Source organism: Heliconius melpomene, chromosome 12 (genome assembly GCF_056956725.1).
Source record: "Heliconius melpomene rosina isolate 202511_hmr_F chromosome 12, ASM5695672v1, whole genome shotgun sequence".
Taxonomy (NCBI): Eukaryota; Metazoa; Arthropoda; class Insecta; order Lepidoptera; family Nymphalidae; genus Heliconius; species Heliconius melpomene.
Window position 1 is genome coordinate 12,763,368 of NC_140400.1, and position 19,184 is coordinate 12,782,551.

Sequence of the window (19,184 nt, forward strand, 5' to 3'; positions counted from 1 at the left end):
CTGCAGCGAAGTGCAGCACCCTGGCCACCTGGAGCGTAGTGGAGTGGCCACTGCGGAAGCCAAACTGTTCTTGCCGCGGCTGGAGGTGCGGCAGGAGAAGCGGAAGGAGTAGCTTCTCGAACAGTTTGGCGACGGAGCTCAGTAGAGTTATAGGCCTGTAGGCGTCGGCGTGGCGGGTATTCTTGCCGGCCTTGGGGAGCATAACGACCAGGCCCTCCTTCCACGCCTGGGGGAAGTAACCCAGGCGCAGAATGGCGCTGAAGAGCCTGGCCAATGCTGCGATGGTCTTCGTAGGTAAATGCTGGAGTGCCGCATTGGTGACGCCGTCCAAACCCGGCGCCTTTCTGGGCTTAAGCCGGCCGATTGCCTTCTTGACGGCAGTCGGCGAGATGAACGGCGGCGGCGGCAGAGGAAGTTCAGGAGCAGCGAGACGGGAAGACACTTCCGCTTCCATCTGCGCGTGAAGTGCTGGACGCTCACTTGGGTTGGGCTGGAACGTCGTCGCTAGGTGCTCCGCCAGGATCGCGGCTCTCTCCTCCGCAGAGTAGCGGAGAGAGCCGTCGGGGTGGAGGAGCGGACCAGTGGGCGGCTTCTTTTTCATTAACTGGCGGCTGAGTAGGTTGAGCGAGGGCTGGTCCTCGCTTGCCCTCTGGATGCGGCGCTCCCAAGCGTCGGAAGCGTCCTCATCGAGCGCGGCCCTAATGCGCTCGATGAGTTGGTTGACCTTTGTTTTGATCGCTGGGTCCCTGGTCGTCTGCCACTCGGTGCGAAGCTTCCGTTTTTGTTTGATGAGCTTGGCGACGTGCCCAGGGATCGGCGGGAGGCGGTGCGAGCTTGGGGGTGCCGTCGCTGCCTGCATCGCGTCCTGGATGGACGTGGTGATGTCGGCGGCCAGGTTGTCGATGGCAGCGGAGTCTGAGAGCGGGGGGATGTGCGTCGGCTTCGTGGCGAGGGAGGCTTCGAAGCGCTCCCAGGTGATCCGGCCTCGGGCCGGAGGTGGTTTGGCCAAGGTCAGCCCGCCGGAGAGAGTAGCCAGGACGGGCTGATGGTCCGACCCGAAGGCGTCGGGCAGCGTCTCGAGGTCCACGGTCTCCAGGCCTCGGTACACCGCCAGGTCGATGGTGGTGGGTGCGTAGCAATCGGCGTAGTGGTAATGGGTGGGCTGGTCAGGTCCAGCCACCTCGTATCCAGCGCGCTGGGCATCTCTCAGGAGGCGGCGTCCGTCGGGGCAGGCGAAGGAGCAACGCCAGGCGGGGTGCTTGGCGTTGAAGTCCCCGGCTGCCAGCGTTGGTGTGGTGCTGTCAAGGATCGCCCGAAGCTCGCTGACCACCAGCGGACGGGAGCTCGGGCGATATATGGCGAAGAGCCTCAGAGGTTTGGAGGCGTGGTGGATCTCGACACCCAGCGATTGGAAAGACTGGGTGCCGAGGTCGGGCAGCGGTGAGAAGACGATCCCTCTTCGGATCGCAATGAGGAGACCTCGAAAAGGGGTGTCCGTGGTGGAGTCCAGCCGTAGAGTATGGAACCCAGGCAGGTTGGCCGAGAAATCCGATGGCAGATGGGTTTCATTGATGAGCGCGACGTCGATTCGTTGGTCGCGCAACATGAGCCGGAGGAACTTCTTCCTCCTCCTCAAGCCGCAGGCGTTCCAGTAGAGTATCCGTAGGTGGTCAAACATTGAGGAGGAGGTTCTTCATCCCCTCAAGGACGCACTGAACAGGGTCCCGACCTTCCCTCAGGGCGATGAGTACGTCCTTGAGGGTGTCGATTGCTCTGTCCATGGCCACTTGCGCCGGCGGGTGGGAACTGGCCGGTGGTTGCTCATTTGTTGTTGTTGTTGTTGTTGGTCGCCGGGCGGCATCAGGGGCCGCGGGGGTGACGGTAAGAGTGGCTGCTGCTGCGGGGGGAGGTTGGGGTTGACTCTCCCTCTGCCTCCTGGTCCTCTTCCCCCCCCTCTTGTGTTTCCTGCCGGCGCCCCTGGTCGTCGGGGGGTTGGCAGGGGCCATCAGGGTTGGCGCATTCTCGTCTGCGTTGACCAAGCTAGTGGAAGCCGGTGGGGCGCCCCTGGTTGGGCGGGGCGCCGATTGGGAGAGGGCCACGGTGCCGGCCCTCTTGTTCCTGTACTCCTTGCGGAACTGCGGGCACGCGGTGAAGTTCGCCGGGTGGGCGCCCCCGCAGTTGATGCAGGTGGCGGGCTCGTCGCGAGGGCGCGGGCAGTCGCGCGCAAGGTGCTCTTCCCCGCACCTTACGCAGGCCAGGCGGCGGTGGCACCCATGGCTTGAGTGCCGGAACGCCTGGCAGCGATGGCACTGCGCCGGGCCCCGCTTGCTCCTCCAGGCTTCCACTTTGACACCTGGCATGTTGAGGAGCTCCGTTATTTGGAAGATGCCAGGTACCAGGTCCGGGGTGTTCGTCAGGATCGCGTAAAATATGCATCCAGGCCGGCCCATCCTTGCCTTGATTGGACGGGCGTACTCGGCCTGGAAGCCGAGCTCTCGTAGGGCGTCGGTGATCTCGTCGGGTGTAGTCGTTGCAGGTAGCCCCCTGATGGCTACCTTTCTGCTTTTCTCCGCGGGCAAGGCGTAAGAAAACCAGGAGATGGGCTCCGTCTTCTCGAGGTCCGAGAGGTAGCGTTGGATGACGCGGTATTCCTCCTCGGACTCGGGAGAGAAGCGCACACCCTGTCCAAAGGGGCGTGCATTGGGGGCGTGGCCAAGGCGGTCGCGGAGCGCGCGGAAGTGGCGCGCCCAGTCGGGTAGCTTCTCGACCACGAGAGGCGGGAAGCGCGGTTTCGGTGGCTGAGGCGCGGCCGAGGTGGTGGCCGGCGCCGGCGTCGGTGCTGCGGCCGCAGCGGCCGGAGCGGTGCGGCTCGGGCCCGGGCCGGGGGCCCTGAGCGCGTCAGCGAAGGTGCCTGCGTTCGAGGCATCCGGCTGGCTGCCGGTAGTGTTGGAGGCGGCAGGTGGCATCGTCCGAGGATCCCGCTGGCGTAGGCGGGGGTCGCGTGGGTTGGGAGGCGGGGCGGCGCGCGGTTGCGCGCACACGCGCTTGGCAGCCTCCTCATCGGCATCGTCTGTGGGCCGAGGACGTCTAGCGGGCGTTAGCGATAGAACGCCCAACAGCGGGTCGGCGGCGGCAGCGGCCGCGCCGGCGCATTCCAGCTCCTTTCCCTTGTCGTTCAGGTACATGGCAATATGTACCATGAGCGACCGGGAAAGAGCTCCGCGCTTCTGCAACTCGGACACAACGAGCATGTCCGAGTGTAGGCGCGACTGCGGCGAAAGCTCGTCCTCGACGCGGGGTGGCGCGGAGGGGGAGCGCTGCGGTTGCTGCATCTCCCTGGAGGCGGCCCTGGAGGGTCGCTGCGGCTTCGGTGTCATCATCAGTGGTGTCATCGTCTCAAAAGGGGCGGTCATCCTCTCGGCGGAAGTGGGCGGAGCGTCGGGAGGGCACGCGGTAATATCGCGTGCCTCCGGTGTCCGTCGTGCATCTTCGGCTTGGAGGGGCCTGCGGGGTGCAGGGCCGGGGGGGGTGGCTGCTATGGTCGGCATACTCCGACCTGGGGTCGCGGAGGCGCGAGGGCGCGAGCGAGAGCGGTCTCGCTGGGCGCCGCTGCGGCCGCTCATGATGAGCTGGCGGCGTTAGTGCCCGCACGCGGCAGTCATCGATCGCGTAACGCGATCGCGAGATCGGTGTGAGACGCGAGGGCGTCGGTATCCGTCGCGGCGCCACGGGGCGCTGGCGAAACTCGACAATGATTTCAATACGAAATAGTGGAGAGTTTCTTGATACTATAGGACTCGTGCCGCTGGAGTGCGCAGAGGTGCTTACTCGACGGCGGGCAGGCGATCCTCGCGGGCAGGCGATCCTCTCTTACCTCAGTCAGTGAGAACAAGTCCTTTTATATATAAAGATTATATCTATATATTATATCTAATAAAAATATTTTTTATGAGTTAAGATTTAACAACTTTTTTTTTTCATCCCAAGGTCTTGCAATCTATTCGCTTAATCAATTAAAAAGTAAATTTATAAAATTTTATAATTTGGGCATTAATTACTTTGGCAATGTCACATTATATGCAGAATCAAAAACAAAAATGTGATTGAGAACCAAGTTTAATCTTTAACATATATTATTCTTGATTTCATTAAAAATATGGACATATATATTCCATAGTTGTCAAGTAGTTAATATATAGCCAAATATCAATTTTAGATTATCCAAGTGGGTCAGACTATGAGTCGGTTACAAATTTGCAGTATTTTATTAAATATTTATTGTTAATATGTCAAAAACCGCTGGAAGTGAAAGAATGAAAGTTAGAATACTTTACAAGCTTTCATAAAAATGTTTTTAATCAACAGACATATTATTTACTTAATCTAATAGTTTACTCTGAAGAAGAAAAAGACAGCTTGAAGTGGCTTGTATAATATTAATAATACACATATTGCGTTGCCATTTTTTTTAACGTAATAGAATACGCTGATGCGGGTCTAGATCATTATATTATTGAACTGGACATTACTTTTTTTCCTAACACAAAATATTGTATTGAAATTATGACAATAAAAATATTTTGTAAAATGTATTTTAAGTTTTCAAATATTTGATAATAGTTACAAATACTAACTTGTAAAGGCTTAATATAAATTTCTTATTTTATGATCTACAAGATTCAAGATAAAAACATTTTTAATATTTTTTAAACAACAACTAGCAACATTTTGCAGCATATACGACCACAGACAATCTGTCATGGCGGAGTAATCAGCTGTTAATTGCAATGCCGACGAGTAGGAATATATTGGTTCAGTTTGGTCTTTAAAGCGTGACTTTGTTGTTATTTTTGCTTTTAATTATAATAATAAAACGAGACATTTCATTGGGGGTATATTCGGCAGAAAAAAATAAAGAATGGCGCGATGTCCTGTGTCATCTGTCAATTTTATTCATTCATCCATTGTAGTGCAGAAAAAAATGTGACTTGTTTGATAAATTTGGTTTTATCTAATAAGTGCTAGATGAAGATTAAATACAGTGATTCCATGTTTACTTATTGTTTTAAGAATTTGCTGGTAACAATATTATATAGTGTAATCATCTATATAAGTACGTAGCGCAGTTTTTTACGGCCTAACAAATTCCCTCTACAAAGAATCTGTGCGGCGTCGGCGGTTTCGTTAATTTTATTGGACATTTAAGTTATGTTTTAATTTGTATGTAATAATTAGTGAAAAAAATTGGTTTTTTAAGTGAGTGAAAGGTGACAAAGCGAAAAATGTCGGGTCGTGTTCGAAAACAGTCGGATTGTCCCGTGGGTAAGCAAGGCCCTATGAGGGCGACGCTGCCGGTGTCATCAGTAATGAAAGGATTTAAAAAGAATGCTGCTAATAGCCCAACTTTGTCACCTACTAACGTGTGGCGACGAATATCACCAGATCACGCACTTTCTGGTCAAAGAAGTCCAGGAGCTGTCAACTATAAAGGTATACTATAATTTATAGAAATTATTTTAGAAAAAACATTGTTAAAACAATGTTGTTACTGAAGTTGTATACAAAAATGTTTTATATTGATAAATACTAAGAGTAAAATTTGTAGTCAACATTGAAAGTTAAAATATTATATTATTTAGTTTTTAAATATTCATAACTCTTTTTACTCTATATAAATATCAATAATATGATAAATTTGTTATCAAATTTTCCTATTCATTTTGTGTGAGATGTCTGACTTTAGCACAATGGTACATTATTAGACTGTAAAGATGATGGTTACTATTTTGAGGGATTATATTTAAATTCTACAGTTAATAGAAACAAAGTTCTGTCTTCCTATATATCTATGTAGGAAAATGTGCTATAATGTAATTTTTTACAATGTTTTTCTGTATACATTATTTATTATAATTATCTATTTTAGGCAAAGGACGATTTGGTTCTAATGTTATCAGACGCACAGCCTCCCTAGATACTCTTTATCATAAAGGACAATGGCCTAGGGATTACTATTTACATGCAGGGCAACTACAAGTTGACAAATCTACACAAGTAAGTATGTTTTGGTTGTATTGATAGAATACAGTTTTATATTCTATTATTGTCTGTAAACATAACTGTTTTGGTTTTAATTCCCTCTAAGGGGAATGAATAAAAGTAATTTCCCCACTCTGTTAAGGAGATGAGTGGCATTGATTACTTCCACAAAATACTCTAATTTTACGAAGTTTTTTTATTTTTTATTTTAAGTAATATATTTATTATTCTCACAAATTTAAAGTATTTATTTACTACTCTAACTAAGTTCACTTTTCATATTTATAATAAGTGCTTATATAATTTTATGTTTTGTATAGAAAATAAAAGGTTAGTAGTAGTAAAAGCCTATTATATTATGCATTTGATGATGGAAAATGGATTGAAATCGCTACAATATTTTGTCTTCTCCATACAACATGACATTGGAGAAGTGATATGTGCTCAACTGGCATGCTCGGAACGCCAGATTTAAAGAACCATACCATATACTACAATATTACTTATTTCTCTTAATGAAATATTTATATATGATTCTAAAATTTTCCTTCTTATAATCTAGTAAACTGTAATAAATAATTAATGTAAACAATCCTAACTAATGTGCAATAAAATAAAAATATAACTATAGAAAAACCACAATTGCATAACATGTTTAAATTAATAAATATAGTACTAATAGTTTATTATAAATATCAGTTGTGCTCATTTTTCAAACAATTAAATCTCTCCAAAGAGCTGTACTGTACGATTTAAATGGATCCCAAGTATGAATTCTAACCAACTATTGTTAACTGCTGCTGATAATAGATTTTTGCTGCAAATGTGATGGTTGTGAGCTCAATCTTCATTAATGGCAAAAAATATTTTGTTGTCTTGCTCTGGAAAAATAAACTTGTTTGTATGACATTGAGTTTTGCAATCAACAGTGTAATATCTTGTAGACAATGAAAAAAATCAAATCAAATCAGCTTCACGCTGTATCCCGCACACAGCAGGGTAGGCAGAGGGAACCCAGTGTTAAGACACTCAGTTCCCCACTTTTTGCCGAATTCTGGAGGCATCGCATGTTGAGTGGCAGAACTCAACGCCGCGCTTTGCCTCTATACCAGAGCGAAGAAATAGAAATATAAACGTAAATAAATATTTCACTTCCTCGAGTGGGGATCAACCCACAATCGTCGCGTTACAGTCACACCCTTGTGCCGCTGCGCCACGACGGCCTCTTGTAGACAATGGATTGTCATAATACCAAATTTCTCTGCCTATCTTGTTACATGCTGGATATAACATGAAGTTAGAGTACTAGCTTCTTCAATAATAATATACTGTAAATACAAACTTACTAATATTATTTAGATCAAATAATATAAAATAAATATCTCTTAATTTATATAACTTTACAAGAAAAAATAATCCTCCACTACTCTCATGTAATGACCACCCACCCAGATAGAATGAAAACCACAAACTACAAAATATGCTAACAGTTAGAAACTCTTGAACTAAACAATAATGGTGTAAATATTTGATAAAGAATAGTAATATGTTACACTTCAGTACATTGCATAACAAATTGAATTTATTACAGGCTATTGTAACTTTTTTATTTTGTAATAAAGAAACATACATATATTTATTTGCATACAAATAGACTATTAACAATTAAATTCAATTACTTGATGACTCATTAATGAGAATAACTGATAAGGTGACGCATAAACATAAATATAATCCTTCTTACATACAATAGATTGATTCAATCTACTTATGATCATTTGAATTATTTTAAGTAAAGTCCATCATTTGTTAAGGTTCAACTTGGAGTTTATATATAAACCACTGTATCACAGATCTTACAATTTTTTGCTAGAAACCTACATATATATTTTTTAATGTTAGCTTAATTTTTTTTAAAATAGGTCTAATGCACGTAAGTGCTGGAAATTGCCAAAATCATCACTCACTCTGGGAAATGATTTATTTTCATATCCTCGATCTGGTGTGAAGATAAGGCACGGCTTTGAATTCTACTACGCAACACGCAGTGTCTAGAGTGTCTTAACGCTAGCTTACCCTGCTATTTGCGGAATACACCGTGAAGAGGAAGAAAATAAAAATTCTTCTGTCATAGAATGACTCAGTGACAGACAATGCAATGTAAAACTGCTGGGGATAGAAAACTGAAATTTGGTATATGAGATAAGCTGAGCCACATTGCCACGGCTGCCTCAATATCTTTTATATTGATTAATAAATTTTTTATGTATACTTTTCAGACTGATGATGGCGGTGGAGTGTCTGGACGGTCATCTAGGGGCTCTGATGACGACAAGCTGGACCGTTTTCGACGAAGCCGTCTTCAAAGACCACACAAAAATACTGCATCCGGAGATTATTCATCACATTCAATGAGTCCGGGATTTTGTAAGTGTTTTTTAGCTATACTGTGTAGATGGGCAGGAGTAACACAAGTGTATAGACAGTCCATTACCCACGTTGCGCCCAAGTTTTGAAGCATTGCGTATTTAGTGGTGGAACTTAACGCCGCGTTTTGTCTTGTTACCAGAGTTAAGACAGTTCCATTTAGTAGTAGATATGTGGCACTTATACCAACAAAACCTTAAAAACATTTTTTTTGGTTTATTTAGACTGATGTTAATCACAAAATAAACAAGAACATATTCAAAATGATGTTTTAGCCTCGTTTGTTGCAATAGTTGTGGGTTCGATCCCCATTGGAGGAAATAATATATTGAATGTTTGCGTGTCGAGTCAAAGCGCGCTACTCAACACGCAATCCCTGCAGGGTTCGGCGGAAAACAGGGAACGGGGAGTGTCTTAACACTTGGTTCCCTTGGCTTACCCTTCTGTGTGCAGGATACAGCGTGAAACTGATTGGTTTAAAGTTGTTCCTTTATTAGTTTTTCGTTTAATTATAATTCGTAATACACACATCTCATACTGTTTGATTTGTTAAGCTATAAGATAATAAATAAAAATTAAACAACTTGGTCCTTGTAAATGTTATTTATTTATTGAGGTACAACTAAAAATATTGTATTAGCTATACATTATTTATATTTTTGTACATATTTTTAATCTAGTTATCATTAAGATTTCTAGATAGTGTTTATCAATTGTTCACAGTGTACAAATAATGTATTTAATTTCTTATAGTGGTGGTGGTCCTTTAAATATGGCTAAGGATGCAATATGAAATCTGTATTATAACAGCTTTACATAACAAAAAAAATACTCGTAAACCATTTTTTATGAAGTTTTCACTATACGCAGATTTAAAAAATAATTGTTCTAATAAGAATACCATAACGATAAAGTCAATGGTTTTGGATTGGATCTCCACTTGGGGAAATAATTACTTTAAATTATTTTCACTTTACTACTACTCTGGTAGACAGAATGCGGCATTCAGTTGCACCACTCAACACAAGGTATCCAATATTGGGAGGAAATGTGGAATGGAATGTCTTAACCCTAAGTTTCCTCTATCTATACTGCTTTGCGGGTCAAAACAAGCATTTAGATACCACATTATAAAATACATTTCTTATATCTATTATTTCTATGCTTTAGGATTCTGAGATAAAATTTGATCATTCCAACCTGCAGTTTTAAAACACATGTTTTAAAATTATTAATATCAAATATATTAATAATATCAAAAATATTAATAATATCGGAAATAATAGGGGAATATTTTTAATTAAAAAGGTATAATACATAGTCCAGATTCCAGAATTCGGCGGAAAGTGGGTAACGGAGTGTCCTTCCCTTTGCCTACTCTGCTGTGTGTGGGATACAGCGTGAAGCTGATTTGATTTTATTAGATTTTTTATAGTACATAGTACGTATTATATTTTTTAAATCATAATGATTTGTAATTTTTCATATTCAGGGTCCCGATTTGGTAGTGGTGGTGTACCTCTTAGAGCAGCTCGTTCCTCAGTTGAAGGTCTTAATCAAGAGATAGAAAGAATTGTCCTCTGTCCAGCCAGTGGAACCCAGACTCCACATATTGACAGAATACGGGATAAAGTAGGTTTATTTATTTATTTTTTTGTTATATCTATTTAAAAAATACTAGATTTTACCTGCGGCTCTGTCCTTATGGTGAAAAAGAGATAACTAAAAATTATGTATGGCACATAACTCATTCTAAGTGTCCAAGGTAATTCTGACTACAGGTATATAGAAATGATTAATGCAACGTAATATAGGCTAGAGTCTTTTCTTAAAATATATTTTTTTTCTTGATGCTGTATCCTGCAAATAGCAGGGTAAGCAGAAGGATCGGGGTGTGACCGTTCCTCACTTTCCGCCGAATTTTCGAGGCATTGCGTAGTGAGTGTCGGAACTCAACGCCGCACTTTGCCTTGTTACCAAAGCGAAGAAGTGAAAATATTCATAAATAATAATTCATTTTCCTGAGTTGAAACCGAACGAAAACGAAAAAAAATTTCAACCTAGTTTCTAAAGTTAACACATTCAACCATACAAAATCGTCAATTTTATAATAGTAATATAAAGTATAGATATGTATAAATACTAAAGTGTAATTGTAAATATTTCCAGGTGACTCCAGAAGGTCACCGCGCACCGCTCGCCGAGCTATTAAGACGCTCCGTTAACACTCAAACACCTCATGATCTATGTCATACGGCACACTCGTCAGGTATACACATTTATTAATGTATTTTTTTATTTATTTATATATTATTAATTATTTTACATATAAATATTACATGCTATTTTATTTGCTTGACATAATATTTATATGCTTTTAATGTATTGATGTTTTTAAATCTTATAAATGTGTGCTTTAAAAAAAAAATCTCATCATTTCCATAAGCAAATTAAAATGAATAAATAAGAAAAATATTATAATCTTGGAATTGTTATAACAAGTTATATGATATAAAAAATGTATTATTATCATTGTTCATGGTAAATTTATGTTTGTACCATTCATAACTGCTGAACGATTTTTTTTTCACTTTATTAAAAAAAATATAAAAATATATATATATATAAAAACATTATTGAAATGTGACGCCGTCGTGGCACAGCGTCTGAATGCGACGGTTGTGGGTTCAAATCCCACTCAGGGAATTAAATTATATTAATTTACTTGCTCTAGTATCAAAGTGGTAACGTTGAGTTTCGCCATTCAACTCGCAATGCCTCAAAAATTAGGCGGAAACTAGAAAACAGAGTCTTAACACTAAGTTCACTCTGTCTTCCCTGCTATATGCGGGATACAGCGTGAAGCTGCAAAAAAGTAACATATATAAATAAGTGTGAATTGTGGGCATAGATCCACCATCGCGGGGTTCCCTCTCCAGCGCGGGCTCTGCCGAGCTTCTAGCGACAGGTCTTATAAATATCTACGCTTTTGCACTGAACATGTTGTTACTTTTACAATAAAAAATATTTGAATCGCAGTCTAAATATATAATGAGAAATCAAAAATGATAAGGTTTGTATGATAAAGGGGACTAAATTTCGCGTGATGACATAATGAAATATACAAATATACTTAATTTTAGAATAACTGATTTTTCATTTAATAATTTCTAGATAATATTTGTAAAATTGCAAACTAGGTAGGGGAGTTTCACAAATAGCTTTGTCAAATAATGGTAAGAAATCATGAAATTAAAGTGATGTCACATAATTTGTGGACGTAACTAATAGTATAATTTAAACTTAAAACATTTATGTTTGAATAAAATTCAGTATACATTCTTACAAAGTCACAATATGTTCAGAAGCATAGAGAATCCCTTGCAAATGAATAGTTTTGCACTAAACACTGTTATGAGTATCCCAGCATGATTTTTCTTAGTTTTTATTTTATCTAGAAATTAGTCCAGATAATATTAAAAAATAATTGTTAAACGAATACAAGGTTCTTATGTCATTACTGTATAATATTTTTTTATTAGTCTCAATGGCAGATTTATATATTTTCAATATGTGGGATTCACAGAAAAATTGAAGAGCTAACTCCATAATTGTCAGTTCTTGATAATTGTTACAATCCAACAAATTTGTTAAAATGCACGAGAAATTGTTTTTGGGCATTCCTGATCCAATCAATTTCGTTATGTATCCTATATCTACATAAAAATGTTATCAGGAAAATTTAGAATTGTTTATTTCTATTTTGCCTGTGAAAATATTCGTTATCCCGATCCCCCTGCCTTATGAAATAATCTTAAATAAATGGCAAATATATATATAAAAATATTGTACAGTAGTAGTGGAAGAGGTTTCTATTGATTTTAAATTTCAGTCATTCCTCAATATTAATGTCATGTCCATAGCAAAATTTTTAAACATACACACCCACATGTAAACTTTTTTAATGGAAAGCACATTCATACAACTGAATCATAGATATTTTTACAGGCAGTCATTTGCAACTTTGTTTTTGTAGATATAATGACGAATTTGTCGCTTCTTAGAGAAGTTACATGTATAAATAATTAATTGTGTGATGTTTATGTACTTTGGCATATATTATAGGTGGGAGTGTTTGCTCGTCTCCAGATCTCGATGGATCAAAACTCGGGACTTCCCCGCAAATAAACCGGTTTTTAGCACGTGAACCTCCAGATGGTTGTGAAAAGGTAATATGAATATTGTCACATATCTTATTAACAGTTATATTTGTAGATATAATTATATAAAATACATGTTGGGTGATGTTTTAACATTTCTTAATTCAAACATAGTTTATATAATATATGTTAATAAGACAAAGGTTCTGATATTTGAAAGAAATGAAGAAAGGACTGAATGCAAGATCAGTGTAATTACTAAGATATTAGAACAAGTGAATGAAGTGGTATAAATATACGAAACCATCCCTACTGAAGTATGTTCAGTGCAAATGGAAGACACGAGATCGATGTGGAAAGGCGTATTGCTGCCGGTAAGAGGGTTACCGGGGCCTTAGCTGCATTGTTGAGACGGTGAAACGTCAGCACATCTGCACATTTGGCCGTACACAATGCAATGTTGTTGTTATACGGTAACGAAACGTGGGTATTATAGAAGAAATAATGAAAGAAGATAAATGTCGAGGAAATGTGACCTCTTCGTAGTATATGTGGAGTCAGCTTAGCAGAATGGCAGGCACTCGCGAGTACGTCACGGTAAGAATGAAGAAGAACGTGCTCAGCTGGTTTGGGCACGTCGAACGAATGATGAAAGAATGGCAAAAAACATTTATGAGGGAAAAGTGGGCGAGCGGTAAGAGAGGTAGGGGGAGACCTCGGTTGATCTTCATCGGTTCATCCTTGGTTCAGAGTTCAAAGATACTGGAGGAAGGTCAAGAAGTGGATGACAGTAGACGAGGCGAAAAAGGTATGTAGAGACCGTAGCGTTAGGTGCTCCGTTCTCTCTGACTACCCTGCTAGGGACACAACGTGAAGCTAAGTTAAGTATAGTTTATTATTAGGAAAATACATACATAACTCAAACGTTATTTTTCTTATTAATATCTATTTGTATGTTAATTTAAGAAAAACATAATTGATTGAAAAATATGTTTTTGAAAAGTATCTTCTGTAACAATGAAATTTTAGGTCCGTATTTATAAACCGATCGATCTTAAGATGCCGTTTTATTTGAAACTAAAAGAAAACCAATACATTTACAGGTGAACCTAAAAGCCGGCGAAGGCGCGTACACGGAGCCCCCACTGATGAAGCCCAGCGTGGCGGGGTTCACGTTGCGGCCGTCGTTGGGGTCCGCCTTCCAGCCGCTGCAGCCGTCCCCGCCCGACCGCCCCCACTGACCTCTACCGCCCGGCACGCCGGACGCGGACATACTGTCAATGTGTTATATGTGTGCTATATGTTGAGTGTTTTAACTTTGTGACCCTTGAATTGTCGGTTTTTTTTCTCGGCGTTGAGTTCCACCGCAATTTTCAAGTTTTGGACGGAAAGTGGAGAGTGGGACGGAAGTGTTTTAATGGAAACTTAACACTAGGTTCCCAGGTTTCCTCTACTGTCTGCTATGTGCGGGATACAGTGGGAAGCTAAACAATATTTTAACTATAAGTATAACTACAGCGTAAGCTGTATATATGTAACTGTAAATAACTGTAGCAGATAGGTGGAGGAACCTAGTGTTCTGTCTAGTGTGGAGAGTCTTGTTTCCTACTTTTTGTCAATTTCTTGAGATTTTTGCGTGTTGAGTAGCGAAACTCATGGTCGCGAAGTGTGTTGTTAAGAGAGCAAGGAAATGGAAATTGTTTATTCCTCTGTGAAAGAATCCAATCCACAGCCATCGCATTTACAGGTTCGGTGTTGGTTTTATGTGGCTGTATGTTTTAAGGTTAATATTTTTTTCGGATTGGTCTATATAATATGTTCTAATTTTAAATGTGAAAAATGAATCGAAGATTTGATATTAAGTTAAGACAATTTAAGGGTTACTCAATCCACATTATAGTGCATATCAGCTCGGTCCAGTCAACAAGTTTGTTATACTACCACACAAAGCCAATATAAACATCGTGGAATGTCACATCGAAATAGGATATTGCTCTAGGATTGATCATTTCGATCCAATAAAGTTATTTAGACATAGGAGAAAGTGTGTATTCACAGAAACGTTATATTTTGATACTTGAAATGGCATCCTATTTTATTTATAGTAGCACTTTGATGTGGACCGAGCTGGAGTGTTGTTTAACATCTAACTAATAATCGTTGATTAGTATTTTTATCAATAATGTTGTGAGAATTTTCAAGAAAGCTTAATTTTAATTCAATACCAAACTTGAATGTGTCAAGGTTTTGATATGACGTTTATTCTTCCAACATTATAATACCATTCTGTTTCCGGTAAGTTGGTGTCACACGGGACGTGACGTGACTACATCACTGACAATGCTCATAGCAACATCACTACGCCCCCTGACTCTCGATACGACAAATTCGATTTAACGTAATCGGTTATCGGTAAATCCATCCAATTTATAATAGTCACCGGATATATACCTTTTGAGACTTGTTTATACTTGTCAATTTGTACGGTCCGCACGGTTGGCCTTTGTGCGGACTATATTTGTTTATGCGTTAAGTGATCATTTGACAGATTGTGGCGATAGGAGCGGGTTCGATATTTGAAATAATTTTTATACTGACTATATTATAGAACATTTTATATCGTTACGGAATCTACGTGTTACGGCGTTGACCCTATATTAACAGCATAGTTTATAAGTGAACTAAACTACTACATTTAAATAGAAAACCTCAAGACATAGGATTAAAATTGAAAGTTTTTTACAGCTATATTACAATAATCTATCTATGGCATACCCGCTCCTTGAGCTCCGGCGTAGAATAGTATTGTGCTAGTACCTGGCTCCAATCAAAATTTTTAAAATATATTTTCGTGATATAATAGATACTTATGAAGTGGTATATATAAAAATTGATAAATAATTAGTTAATTGGACTAATTAACGCATTTGATTGCATGTTAAAATGTAAGTATCGAGTAGGCGCTTAACGATGTTTATGACGTAATACTTTTATTATTAATATTAAACCCGTGACGTGTGTGTACAGAGAAATTAACTAGTCGACTCACTCATTACATATTCAATACATTTTTTCATTGAAGTGTGTCACATTCCGCCATATTCGATTTCACATCCACTTTAATATAGTGTAGATAAAACAAATATATAACGCAGGAAGTAATAGAGCTTTTTCTTAGCGCGATTGGTGATTTTTAAAAATTATGCTGAATAATCGATTTATGGTCATCCTGGAATATCGTGGAATGCTAACAATAAATGAAAATACACAAATTTCACAATTTATTATTAAATTTATCTTAATGAAACATATATAGAAATGTAGAATATAATATTATAATTTGTGCTTCTTTATCATCCATCAAGTTGAACTCCGTTTCCCATTTGCAGTAGTTACTGATCTTATACATTGTTTCTTATAAAATTTACATTTCAATCAGTAGTGACAATAATTGTACATAAGTTATATTTTCCATTGGGATACTTAAATGATGGCATAATGTTGTGTCCATTATAATTATTTATATGAGTGAAAGGGCGTTCGTTTGTTACAAAACCGATCGTTTTACTTATAAAATACGAAGCAACCAAAGCGAAGTCACCGCTACTGCGTTTTTTTTGCATTACCGTATCGAGTCTAATTTTATTTATAATGTCTTTATTTTTTGTGACGACACGAGTCGAGTGTAGGAAAGCAGACACGCAGAGTGACGGGAAATTAAATATGATCTCAAAATATTGTTTACAATGTGTATATATAAACTCGTATGTATGTATTACGTCTTTATCGACTTACTTCTCTGATAAAATCGCAACATTTTTGTCTTGGTAATAAATTAACTTGGACCAAAATTCTGTCGGGCCACAGAGTGTCCGGGACGCGAAAGTTTGAAGTTTGAAGCAGGCTGTTTTTCTAAAGAAGATAGCTTTAAAATATGGGATTTGACAAGAAAGTGGAAGATGATAGACTGATTTTTTAAATCTTTACTCATGCTTTGGTACAGGTATCTTGACAATGATTATAGTAAAGTAAATATATAAAAGTATATACTCGAATAGCACGTGCGCCATTTGCGCTCCACCTCCCTCGCGATTTATACGGATTAATATCGTCCATCGAATGTACTCTAACAGATATGGAAATAAAACAACAATTTAGATATTTACTACTTACTACGTATTGCATGGACTGTTTTGGAATACGCGTTTACGGGCATTTTAATGGCAGTTATTCCTTTTGCGTCTAAATGTATAGCGTTAGTACATTCGAGTCGAGCGATGGGCGCAGTAACAGCATCACACATAGGTAGTAATGAATACGATTGTATATAAGAGTAAGGAGAAATGCGTGGACGTCGGGTATCTGTACTGGGTACAATGGATAGACACGGTATTCGCTATTATATCATTCGGATAGGAAAGAATGGACCACGCCAATTGGATCTCTCATTTTGGCCAAAACGCATTTCTATGATCGAGACTGATAATGTAGAATGTTGAAAACATAGTTAGATCTGCTTTATTATTTTTTAAAGTTTTGTAAATTTCGACGGCGAATATATATTATGTATATATTTTTGACGGCTCACCTTTGGAATATAGAGTATTTTAAATCTTGTCATTGCTCAAATCTAAATTTTTATTAAGAGCCATACTTATGATATATGCCGAATTTGGAATGTAAACATTGTGATTGTAAATTTCAAGTTGCTTATATATCTATATTATAATTTATATATGAGTATCGAGTATTATTTAAAAAATGAATGTGATATGTAAGTGAATATTGAATGTTACTTGACAACTTCCGGTACTGATGCGTGCACAAAGTAGACAGTACGAGTTGTGAAGTGTTACCGAAGGTGCTGAGCTACGGTGATCTTAGTGTAGTGCGCGGAGCGGAGAGCGACAGGACAGGAGCGGAGACGGACTTGCGGTGACGAGGTGGCAGTGTTCTCTTTTGTTCTCAGTGAATGTGACAAACGGTCGGAACTGGGGCGGTTTCGATACTATGTACAAATTTCATATTTGTTCTATAAGTACATGTATGTAGATTTAAAAATTATTCAGTAGTATCACAGAGCCGATAAATTCATCTATGATTTCCCATTCATTATTAGTAAACACATAATATGTAATGATAATGTACGCAGCGCAAGACGAAAAATACATTAAAATATGGAAGACAAAGCCGAGCCAGTATTTAAAATCCGGATTACTGTGTAGATTTTCTCTCATAAGTGCAATATCTAGGTGTAATGTTGACAATTATCGTAGCGAGACTGCGACTTGTTCGGTGTCCTCCCAGATCCTTTACTTAGTTGCACATTTATAACCAGGCATGTACAGTTTCCGTAATTATTGTAAGCTTCATTGCATCGCTTCCTGTTAGCTTCCGTGATGTTAATAGTAAATAGGGTAGACGGTGCCCACACGTGAGACCCGAAACAATATTATGCTTTACTAACATAATACTTACAATACTTAGATTTATGTCACAGGTCCAGGTTGTACTTTAGGATTTATCTTTTCCAATGTCGTTACCTAATTTAAGGTTTAGTAAGTTTAGGTGACCCGAAAATATTAGCTGTTAATAAATGTGTGCTATAAAAAGGTACCCTTACCGATTAATTTTATGTAATCCACTGGGATGTGGGAAACATTTCTATATAAAGTTGTTGGCACATTCCACTTCGATATTCAAAATATTGTACGTATATAATTGTGACTGGGGAGCGTGATCTATTATATAATTCGTGATAATAAATCAAATCTTATTTTTGTTACGACTAAATAAGTAAATTACCCAAATAATACCGACCCTTATGAAACGACATCTAGAGATCCAGTCTAAGATTGAGGTCCTCGTTGCATATTACAGCATTCAAACAACTTTATGTAGAAATATGAATGTTTTTTAAAGTACATAAAGATATTTTTGTATGTTCAGGGTAGGAGTTGTGCAAGATGTACCATAAAAGTAATTTTGCTAGGACCTTAGATTTGATAGTTCTTTTATAGATGGTTAATATTATTTTAAAGTTTGCTTTTAGATGATTGATAAGTTTGTAATTTTTATTACTATGATATTAGATTAAATACTAACATTAAAACTAAACCAAAAGTGCCCATTGAGATAAGTTTATAATTCAAGCGAGTCTTTTGTCCGGCATTTTGTTAAAAATAATGTTTAGGCGACAAAATTAGTGGATAAGGAAATTATGGAAGGGTTGTTGAGTTTGTTTTCTAAAATTGTTGAGGTTTATTGAAAAAAAAAATTTTTTTTTACACGCAATGTTCGACAAAAGGCTCGTTGTTAGAGGCATTAATTAACATCAATAATAATAGTATCGATTTTAAGTAATGATAAGAATGGTTTTATTATAGTTTTGTTTCAGAGAAGAAATTCTAATTACTATTTTTGTTTCCAATATTTTATCACTTTTACCTGTTTTCATTGTAATGTATCTTGCTGTATTGCAGACATATCCAATATACAGACTGATTTAAGGAAGGCTTTTTTATTTCTATTTACGATTCTCACCTACTACATTATCAA

At 39.2% G+C, this 19,184-nt stretch overlaps 1 protein-coding gene across 2 annotated transcripts; it reads left to right on the forward strand.

Annotated features, from left to right (window-relative positions):
- Positions 1-4,733: 4,733 nt before the first annotated feature.
- On the forward strand, positions 4,734-19,139 carry LOC146533947 (protein FAM117B-like). 2 transcript variants are annotated; one of them, XM_085195290.1, is made up of 9 exons: positions 4,781-4,797; positions 5,071-5,490; positions 5,927-6,054; positions 8,319-8,466; positions 9,959-10,098; positions 10,636-10,735; positions 11,378-11,434; positions 12,592-12,695; positions 13,730-19,139. In XM_085195290.1, exons 2-9 carry the CDS (start codon positions 5,283-5,285, stop codon positions 13,865-13,867), a joined length of 1,023 nt encoding a protein of 340 aa, XP_085051416.1. In that variant the 5' UTR covers positions 4,781-4,797; positions 5,071-5,282; the 3' UTR covers positions 13,868-19,139. The 2 variants fall into 2 exon arrangements, with proteins under 2 accessions (XP_085051417.1, XP_085051416.1); XM_085195291.1 differs by lacking the exon at positions 11,378-11,434 and having other exon boundaries at positions 4,734-5,490.
- The last annotated feature ends 45 nt before the right edge of the window (positions 19,140-19,184 follow it).

Coding starts and splice junctions, on each gene's coding strand:
- LOC146533947 (XM_085195290.1), top strand. CDS start 5,283: ATGTCGGGTCGTGTTCGAAAACAGTCGGATTGTCCCGTGGGTAAGCAA. Junction 8,467..9,958: donor TTCAATGAGTCCGGGATTTT/GTAAGTGTTTTT, acceptor TTTCATATTCAG/GGTCCCGATTTGGTAGTGGT. Junction 10,099..10,635: donor TTGACAGAATACGGGATAAA/GTAGGTTTATTT, acceptor AAATATTTCCAG/GTGACTCCAGAAGGTCACCG.